Source organism: Neltuma alba, unplaced genomic scaffold, assembly GCF_004799145.2.
Source record: "Neltuma alba isolate B1F8T4 unplaced genomic scaffold, ASM479914v2 tig00013430_pilon, whole genome shotgun sequence".
Taxonomy (NCBI): Eukaryota; Viridiplantae; Streptophyta; class Magnoliopsida; order Fabales; family Fabaceae; genus Neltuma; species Neltuma alba.
Window position 1 is genome coordinate 285,801 of NW_021637680.1, and position 10,658 is coordinate 296,458.

Here is a 10,658-nt window from a genome sequence, read left to right on the forward strand (position 1 = left end):
GTTGCTTCATAATTAACTATATTTATAATTGGTCTAGTTATAAAGAATCATTTCATAATCTATAAGTTTTTAATTTATAAGGTTGTGAGTTCGTTACAAGTATTTTTGAGCTTAGAGACATATTCTAGCTCTTTTGAGTTTGAACCTGATTCATCTAAACTTTTTTAAAAAAAAATTAAAATTCATATTCATGTCAATCATTAAATAATTCCCAATGATTTGATTCCAAGTGGGTTTGAACCTTTGAAGTCAAACTTGGGAGTGCTGAGATGAGATTCCATTTGATCTCTCTATGCCAGTAACAATAAAAAAGGGAAAACCCAGTTTCCAGTCCCTATAGTTCTGGTCAACTTTGATCAAAGTCTCTGAAGTTTGTTTTTTAAGGACTTGGTCCCTCAAATTTAGAACTGTTAACCTAAACCGTTAGTCCTTCTGCTTATTAATGGTGCTGATGTGCACTGACAGTGTTAATGATGATCATGTGGCATGATTAGGTGGCAAAAAATAATGAATTGTGATTTTAAGGCTAGATGACTTGGCATTTTAAATCAGACATCTATGTAGAAAAAACAAAAAACAAAAAGAAACGCAGGGATGGAACAAAGAGAGGCGTGCAGAGACGGAGTAACCGGCGAAGAAGAGCGGCGAGGTCAGCGAGTGGGAAGAGAGATGGGTGAAGGAGAGAGCAGAGATGATCGAAGGAGAGGGTAGAGATGGTGAAAGGCTTGGGATCGACAAAGGAGGCTTGAGATCACGAAGAGAGTGAAAATGTTCGAAGAAGAAGAAGAGGGTTTGGCAATGGTAGAGAGAGTCAATAATCTTCACCTTCACTTTCTTGTTCATTTGTTTTTTGTTCTTTCTCTTTTCTTGTCTTTTTTCTTGGTTATTTGTTTTTTTAAATTGTGTATTGCGTTTTTGTACCCTCTCTCGTTCTGAAATTGATTGTTGGGCATCATAGACTACGATTGCATATAATGAAAGTTAAGTTGTCCACTGAAAAAGTTAAATTACACAAAATTCTTAAATGTTAGGGATTTTATTCCCAATTTTTCTTTATTCTTTTTGTTCTTTTTTCTTTGTTTTTTTTTCTCTGTATTTTGGATTGTTTTTGTTTCTTTTTTTATTTTTGGCTGTTTCTGGTTGCTACTGTTCTTTTTTCTTTAGGATACTTTGTATTCATTTTTTAGTATTAATAAAATGTTGCTTTTGTTAGAATGTAGTAATACATGCAAAGAACTAAGAAGTTTCATTACAATTACCAATTTATGTTGAGGCTTCAATCAATTACAAGGGAAAAGTCCAGCTATACTCCTCCTGTTATATTTATAAGGAAGATGATTTTTTTATTTTATTTCTAAGTCATAGTACTAACTTTTTCATATAAATGTATAAATTTTCAAGTCATAGTATTAAATATCAAAATTAGTTAAAATTGATCAAAAACAATAAATATAAAAAAAAATATTTTTATTTATGGAGAGTCTGAGTGAAAGAGAGAATGACTAGAAAAACAGCAACAAAAGAGACATACAATTAATTAAAAAATATTAAATATTTAGACATTTTCAAAGTGCAGCTTATACAACCCGGTTGAAAATTGAAGTTTATGTTAAAAAAAAAAAAAAAAAGATAGGAAAGAGAGAATGAGTCCTTGCATTGTGGCGGAGGCCATCGGTATCAATCAATTACCAAACAAAACCTATCTAATATCTTTTTTCAATTCTAAATATAAAATTTATTTTCTAATATAACTTAGAATCTGAAGAGTGTTATTTTCCCTAATAAATAATTTGATTGGACTTATTTGAGGATATAATTGTTTAATTTTTTAAATTACAATATCAATGATTCCATTCATGATGAAATTATGATAGTTGTTAGGAATGTTTTTCAATCACTTATAATAATTTAATTTAATAAGATATGTTCATTTTGGATAAAATCAATTTCAAATATGGTCTTCTATTTAGTTAAAAATAATTTAGTTGATTGTAAATTAAATATTAATTAAAGTAATATTATTTAGTTGAGTTAGATAACCTCGTTAAATATCACAACTTATAAGGGCGGCTTCACAATCCACTATTAGCTAATGGTATTATATTATTTACAGCCATTTCATAATTTACAAACTGATGTGCAAGTAATCTTTTAAAAATTACCGTTAATCTTCCGAAATTTTACAACTTAACTTATAAAATTTACAACGAACTATGTTACCAATCACGAGAAAATTTGTCCATTTGGAATTTATAAAAATATTGGTCATTCTTTGTAAATTTTAAATTCATGATTTTTTTTAAAATACTACTTTTGATCCTAATTATAAGATCTCATTTGTAATATGCAAACAAGATTTTATAATTAAAACCTCATTTGTAGTATACAAATAAGATCTTATAATTAAGACTGAAGGTAGTAATTAATTTTCTTCCATAATTCTCATACACGATTCTTCGGATTAATCAGCCTTGCTCCTGGGTTTTGAAAATCAGATTCATCGATGAAGAAATTGGGAGTCTTCCTTATCATCGAATGCTTTATTTAGAGACAGAATAAGAGGAAAAATCATATTATTTATTAAAAAGGGAACACTTTAGGTATCATCGTTTGATTCATTTAAGAAAATTGTTTAAAACAAAAACTCTTCATTTATGTATTTGAAATTTTTTTAAAAAGCTAATTGCAACATATTTTTAACTTTATGCATAATTTAAAATGTTACACACAACTGAAGAAAAGTTGTACTCACTCAAAAACCTGAATTTCGAAATGCTATTGGGACAATAAATTTTGCAATAGGAGATGTTTAAACAATTTTCCAATCAATTTATTAGTCTTTAGAAAAATTTAATATTCCTAATAGTTATTTAACTAACAAATTGACATGATCTTCTTAAAATACTCCAATATAATATTATGTTATCTACCAATTTATAAATTAAATAAATTAATTTGAGAAAAATAATAGAAATAAAAGATAAAATCTTAGGTTTAAGATAAAAACAACGACCTCCGGTTCTTAATAGTTAATATAAGAACCTATCGAATCATTTGAAAAAGTTAAGAAAATTATTAAATTACTTAATTATAACATGTGTCACATAATATCTCTAAAGTACTTATATATCTTATTAGATTATATATTAATTTATAAGTGAGACAAATTAGTTCAAATAAAAATAATAAATATAAATTACTTTAAAGTATTTATTATTTTTTTAACCACTCCAAATTATTCAATTCTTAAGTATAGTAGCATTTAATTAGTTCCGATATTCAAAAACTATGAGTGAAAACGAACACAGAAAATATGCAGCTGAGGAATAACAAATGGGTTGCTGGCTTTTTGCGGAAGTCAAGGTCTTCCACTGCCTCCCCTTACGTCGACATCTTATGTCTTCTTTTCCACGGTGGAAATTTCTAAAACGTGATGCCTTCAACGAAGGCGTGCTCCTTCCCCACGTGACTTCTAACAAACTTGTGGGCTTCGCTCATCTGGGTTCGCTGTCATCAAACGCATGAGGAATCCGAAGGCGGTTCTTTTTCTTCTTTTTTCTCTGTATTTGGAATTGCTACTGTTCTATTTTTTTGGGATACTTTGTATTCATTTTTTAGTCTTAATAAAATTTTGCTTTTGTTAGAATCTAGTAATACATGCTAAGAACTAAGAAGTTTCATTACAATTACCACTTTATGTTGAGGCTTTAATCAATTACAAGGCAAAAACCGAGCTATAGTTCTCCTGTTATATTATAAGGAAGATGATTTTTTAAATTTTATTTCTGAGTCATATAATTAATTAAAAAATATATTAAATATTTAGACATTTTGAAAGGGTAACTTATACAATCCACTTAAAAAAAATTGAAGTTTATATTTCTTTTTTTTAAAAAAAAGATTGGAAAGAATATTGCAATCTAACAAACCAATTTCCAACTCTGGCAGCAAGTGGGGTTAAGCTAACAGCGGTCTTGTTCAGGAGCAGATTTATCATAATCATTTAATTGCAATAGAGAAAAATAATGCCTCGCTCTTTGGATTCTCTCCACTACTCTTTCGATCTTCTTTCCCTCAATTACTTTTTTTTCCCTTCATAATTATTAGATTAAAATTCTAATGGTTCAGATTTAACATTTTATAAAAATAATGTTATTAAAAAATAAATAAGTTTAAATTGTTCAAATTTGATATGAACAGTTCATAATACAAAAATTAAAAAAATTGTTCTATAATTACAGTCTGCAACTATGAACTAATTAAATCAAATTTTAACAGTTTAAATTTATTTATATATTTTTGGTAATAATATTTATTTTTATAAAATGTTATAAAATATTAAATGTGGACCCTTGGAGTTTTGATCCAATAGTTGTTAAGAAAAAAAGAGGATAGTGGAAGAGAAGAGGATGGGAAGGGTAGTGGAGAGAATCCAAGTTTATCGATATCAATCAATTCCCAAACAAAACATATCTAATATCTTCTTTCAGTTCTAAATATAAAAGTCATTTTATAATATAATTTAAAATCTGAAGAGTTTTATATTCCCTTATAAATAGTTTGATTGGACTTATTTGAGGATATATTTGCTTAATTTTTTAAATTACAATATCAATGAATCCATTCATGATGAAATTACGATAGATGTTAGGAATGTTTTTCAATCACTTATAATAATTTAATTCAATAAGATATGTTCATTTTGGATAAAATCAATTTCAAATATGTTCTTCTATTTAGTTAAAACTAATTTAATTGATAGTAAATTAAATATTAATTAAAGTAATATTATTTAGTTAAGCTAGATGACCTCGTTAAATATCACAACTTATAAGGGCGGCTTCCAAATCCACTATTAGCTAATGGTATTATATTACTTGCAACCATTTCATAATTTACAAACTGATCTGCAAGTAATCTTTTAAAAATTACAGTTAATCTTCCGAAATTTACAATCTAACTTATAAAGTTTACAGCCATGTTACTAATTACAGGGGAAATTTTGTCCATTTGGATTTTACAAAGATATTGATCATTCTTTGTAAATTTTAAATTCATTATGTTTTCAAAATAATTAATTTTCTTCCATAATTCTCATGCACGATTCTTCGGATTAATCAGCCTTGCTCCTGAGTTTTGAAAAATCAGATTGATGGATTAAGAAATTAAGAGTCTTCCTTACCATTGAATGCTTTATTTAGAGCCAGAATAAGGGGGGAAAATCATATTATTTATTAAAAAGGGAACGCTTTAGATATCATTCTTTGATTAATTTAAGAAAATTGTTAAAACAAACTCCCCATTTATGTATTTGAAATTTGTTTAAAAAGCTAATTACAATATATTTTTAGCCCCAACTATTCTTTAGATTTTTTTTTGGTCAACCAACTATACTTTAGATGTGTACAACATATTTTTAACTGTTTGCGTAGCTTAAAATATGACATACAGGGAGATGTTTAAACAATTTTCCAGTCAATTTATTAGTTTTTAGAAAAATGTAATACTAACTAGCAAATTGGCATGATCTCCCTAAAATACTCTAATGTAACATTATATTATCTACCAATTTATAAATTAAATAAATTAATTTAAGAAAAATCACTAAAATAAAAGATAAAATCATACAACAGATTAAAATCTTATATTTAAAATAAAAACTACTACTTCTGGTTCTTAATAATTAATATAAGAATCAGTTAAATAATTAAAAAAATTAAAAAAAAGTTATTAAATTACTTAATTATAATATATATCACATAATATCTCTAAAATACTTATCTGTTTTATTAGATTATATATTAATCTATAAGTAAGATAAATTAGTTTAAAAAAATTAATATAAATATTTTAAAATAATTTATTAATTTTTTCAATCACTTCAAATTATTCAATTCTTTAGTATAGTATTTAATTAGTTCCATATTCAAAAACGAACGCACAAAATTTGCAGCCGAGGAACAACTAATGGATTGTTGACTTGTTGGCTTTTTGCGTTAAGTCAAGGTTTTCCACTGCCCCCCCCCCCTCCCCGGAAAAAAAAAAAAAAACCAAACCCAAAAACGTCGACATCTTTTGTCCTTTTTCACGGTGGAAATTTCTCAAACGTGACGCCTTCAGCTTTAACAAAGGCGTGCTCCTGGTCCTTCCGTACTTGACTTTTTAACAGTAATGTGGGCCTCACTCATTCGTTGTCATCAAACACGAATTCCAAGTTCCTTCGTATGAATAGTCAGCTTATAATCTTACTCATTTATGAGTTATATATAAATATTTTTGTAAGTATTTTTTGAGTTTTTAAGCAATACCCTAATTGTGATGAGGACTCAATTCACCTAAATTAAAAAAAAATTCACGTACCATCATTAAATAATTCCCTACAATTTGATTCCACGTGGGTCTGAACCCTTCAAGTCAAATTTGGGAGTGCTGAGATGAGATTCCCTTCGATCTCTCCATATCAATAACAAATATAAAAACTCCATGTTATCTTAACCTTCAAAGGATTTACCCTCTCTCTGCACTTGTTCGTTCAACAGGAGATATGCTTATAAGGGCCATTATCGATTCACCAGTCATCATCAATCAAGTAATTAATGATGGTTTTGGACTTTGGTTTATCTTTCACTTTCCAGTACGGGGCCACTCTAACGGCCTTGGCTCTATTTTCCAAATTGTCAGGCAAGTTCGAGGACCGTAAACTGGAGGTGCATCCCTTATATCTTCATCTTCTTGGAACAATAATCTGGGGAGTAAAACAAGAACTTGTAAGCAAACCCAATTGCCTGCCAAAATGCCACATTACTTACACTCCATTTTCTTCTTCTACTGTTTCCTGTTTATTGTTCTGAGTGATGCTAGGACTAATAAATCTCATCTCTATGATCAAGAACATGCAGTCCTGCTAAACGTGAAACAACACCTTCATCCATTCCTTGATCAGTGGGCGCCATCGAATTCCTCTCATTGTTCTTGGCCTGGCATCAACTGCACTGATGATTTTGTCACAAAATTAGATTTTGGTGGCTTGAACATCACCAAAACGATACCTCCTTTCCTCTGTGACCTGAAAAATCTCACCTTTATTGATTTTCAGCTTAATTATTTCCTTGGGGAGTTCCCGAACTTTCTCTACAATTGCTCCAAGCTTGAGTACCTTGACCTCTCCCAGAACAACTTTTCAGGTCTGATTCCAAATGACATTGACCGATTGGCCAACCTGCGTTTCCTTAATCCTGGCACCAATGAATTCTCCGGCAACATTCCTGCCAGCATCGGAAGGTTGAAGGAGCTGAGAAGTCTTCAACTTCACTGGTGTGAATTTAGCGGCAGTATCCAGATGAAATAGGTGACCTGTCTAATCTTGAATTGTTACACTTGTGGGGAAATGAGAATTTGATTGGGAAAATTCCAGAAAGTATTGGAGAACTGGTCAGTTTGGTGGAATTGGATTTATCACAGAATGGCTTAAGTGGGCAAATCCCCAGTGGTTTGTTTGCTCTAAAGAATCTTAGCAAACTGTATCTTTGAAAAAACAGGCTATCTGGGGAAATACCTGCAAAAATTGAAGCTTTAAATCTGACTATACTCGATGTTTCATGCAATATGCTTACTGGAAAAATCCCATATGGTTTAGGAAAGCTCAAAAAGCTAACAGGCTTGAGTTTGGATATGAATCAACTATCAGGAGAGATACCTGAAAGCCTTGCTCATCTTCCAGCTCTAGTAGACTTCATGGTTTTCCAAAACCATCTATCAGGCACTCTTCCTCCTTACTTCGGTCGTTATTCACCACTTGAAACCTTTCAGGTTTCGTCCAATAGATTGACAGGAAAATTGCCAGACGATTTATGTTACAATGGCAAGTTAGTTGGTGTACGTGCTTATGACAACAATCTAAGCGGGGAGCTATCAGAATCACTAGGGAGCTGCAATAGCTTGCAGCACTTGTTTCTTGATAATAATAGTTTTTCCGGCAAAATCCCTAGCGGTCTTTGGACATCACAAAATTTGATGACTTTAACGGTCAGCAACAACAAGTTCACCGGCAAGCTCCCTGAAAGATTAGCTTGGAATCTTTCAAGTTTGTCCATCAACAACAATCAATTCTTTGGTAGAATTCCAGCAGGAGTATCTACCTGGAAGAATCTGATCGAGTTTAAAGCTAGTAAGAATTTCTTCAATGGAAGTATTCCCCAAGCGCTTATGACTCTTCCTAAGCTAACAAAACTGTTGCTTGATCAAAACCAGCTAACAGGGCCACTTCCATCAGAAATCATATCTTGGAAATCTCTCAATGCTCTAAATTTGAGTCACAATCAATTTTCTGGACAAATCCCATATTCTTTTGATGGTTTACCTGTCTTAGAACAACTAGATTTATCAAATAATCAGCTCTCTGGTCATGTTCCACCTCAACTTGATAAATTGTCAATGACCCTCACAAACCTCAATCTCTCCTCAAATTTTTTCACAGGGAAGATTCCTAGGGAATTTGAAAACATTGTCTATTTTGACAGCTTTCTAAACAATTCTGGTCTCTGTGCTGATACCAAAAGGCTAAACCTTCCCTTGTGCAATTCTGGTTCTGACCTTCAAGGATCAAGCAACAGATCATTTGTGTCTCTTGCTTTGATCATAGGCCTAGTGATAATGGCCTCTTTAGCAACCTTCTTGAGTTTACTCTTAATTATTAGAGTATACAAATCAAGAAAGCAAGAACTGGATACTTCATGGAAGTTGACTTCCTTTCACAGGTTTAGTTTTAGTGGAATGAACATTGTATCATCACTGACAGATGGCAATATTATAGGCGGAGGTGGGTTTGGTACAGTATATCAAGTCCCTATAGATGGTTTAGGCTATGTTGCTGTGAAGAAAATAATGGACAACAAGAAGTGGGAGCATAAACTTAAGGATGCATTCCTAACAGAAGTTAAGATTTTGAGCAACATTCGTCACAACAATATTGTGAAGCTGTTGTGTTGTATTTCAAGCGAGGATTCTTTGATGCTTGTGTATGAATATCTAGAAAACAATAGCCTTGACCGCTGGTTAAGCAAGAAGAATAGGTTAAACCATAACATTGTCCTTGATTGGCCAAAAAGATTGGAGATAGCCATAGGAGCTGCCGAAGGTCTGACCTATATGCACAATGATTGCTCCCCTCCGGTCATTCATCGTGATGTTAAAACAAGTAACATCCTTTTGGATTTGAAATTCAATGCAAAAGTCGCAGACTTTGGTCTAGCAAGATTACTGATCAAGCCAAGCGAACTCATCACCATGCCAGGTGCAGCTAGATCATTTGGCTATATTGCTCCAGGTGAATTACTTGCACCATATTTATATCTCATTTATGTTTTTCTATGCATATATAGGATTCAGTCTAACATGAATTTTCACTTTGAAATGCAGAATATATTGAAACAAGCAAAATCAATGAAATGATCGATGTGTATAGCTTTGGGTGGTGTTGCTGGAACTAACAACTGGAAAAGAAGCAAATTATGGAGATGAACACTCATCTCTCGCAGATTGGGTACGTCGCCATGTGCAGTCGGGTGGAGATGTAGAAGAAGTTCTAGATGAAGAAATCAAGGAAGCATGCTATATGGATGAAATATGCCGTGTGTTCAAGCTTGGCATGAAGTGTACTGAAATACAACCAGCCAATAGGCCTTCCATGAAGAAGGTTCTGCAAACACTGCTTCGTTGCAGGGACCCATTTCCTTATGAAGAAAGGAGTCCTGAAGACTGGCTGACATATGCCGCGTGTTCAGGCTTTGGGTGATGTGTACTGCAATACTACTAGCTAGATTAATTATTGTTAATTATTGTTCATTATGTTCAAGAATAAAGCGAGAGATGTGAACTATACACTGGGTAGTTCTTGATAGCAGCTGGAGTGAATCAGGACTTTCATGTACAAACAGGGCTATTACCATCATCATCATTATCGGCATTATTGTCGTTGTTATTATTATTATAATTAAAATGATGCTGCCAAGTATTGTCAATATCCAATCTTCTTTCCCTCTTTAAAGTCTTATTAGGAGAGTTACAACAAAGAAGATTCTGATACTCTTTTCTACACAACTAAAATGGGTCCCTGCAACAAAGCAGTGTTGGCAAAGCCACCTGTAAAGGAGCAGCATCAATGGCTACAGAATAAAACTAGCGAGCACCATAGATAGCCCCAATCTGGAGTATAGACTTACTGGTTCAATGGTACACAAAGTGAAACTTTTGCACTTCTTCTGCGTGGGATTAACCTTATTTTCAAAAGTCATCCACTCCCAAATATTGACAGTGAGATGCTACTAGAAGGGCTGCTCCAATGCCCGAGCCATCATTCGAGTGCTCAATGACAATGGTATCGGCTACTTCATCTCCCAATAATTCCTTGAGAGTATTCTCCAAGCTTGTGCGAAATTTCGTGTAGTGTTGAAATAATCCTCCATCCATTGCTATCACTGACTTTTGCTTCTCTCCCACCTTAACTGTGTCCCTTCCTGTTTTCTTGAGAATGCCTAAAATTCCAGAGGTAGCTAAGCGGGCCCCACGAGTAGCATTGATGTCACAGAGCTCAACAACAATCTTCCTTTTTTTTCAGAGATGGATCAGAGATCTGAGAAAGGGAAATACAAAATGAAAAC

The 10,658-nt window shown here is 32.3% G+C and overlaps 1 protein-coding gene and 1 pseudogene across 1 annotated transcript; both read left to right on the forward strand.

The window, feature by feature from the left end:
- The first annotated feature begins 7,519 nt into the window (after positions 1–7,519).
- On the forward strand, positions 7,520–8,371 carry LOC114737331 (receptor-like protein 52). Its single transcript, XM_028925246.1, has 2 exons — positions 7,520–8,167; positions 8,251–8,371. The coding sequence occupies exons 1-2, from the start codon at positions 7,606–7,608 to the stop codon at positions 8,349–8,351; spliced, it is 663 nt and encodes a 220-aa protein (XP_028781079.1). The 5' UTR covers positions 7,520–7,605; the 3' UTR covers positions 8,352–8,371.
- A 62-nt stretch (positions 8,372–8,433) lies between these two features.
- Positions 8,434–9,793, forward strand: LOC114737321 (receptor-like protein kinase 5; annotated as a pseudogene).
- Positions 9,794–10,658: the final 865 nt, after the last annotated feature.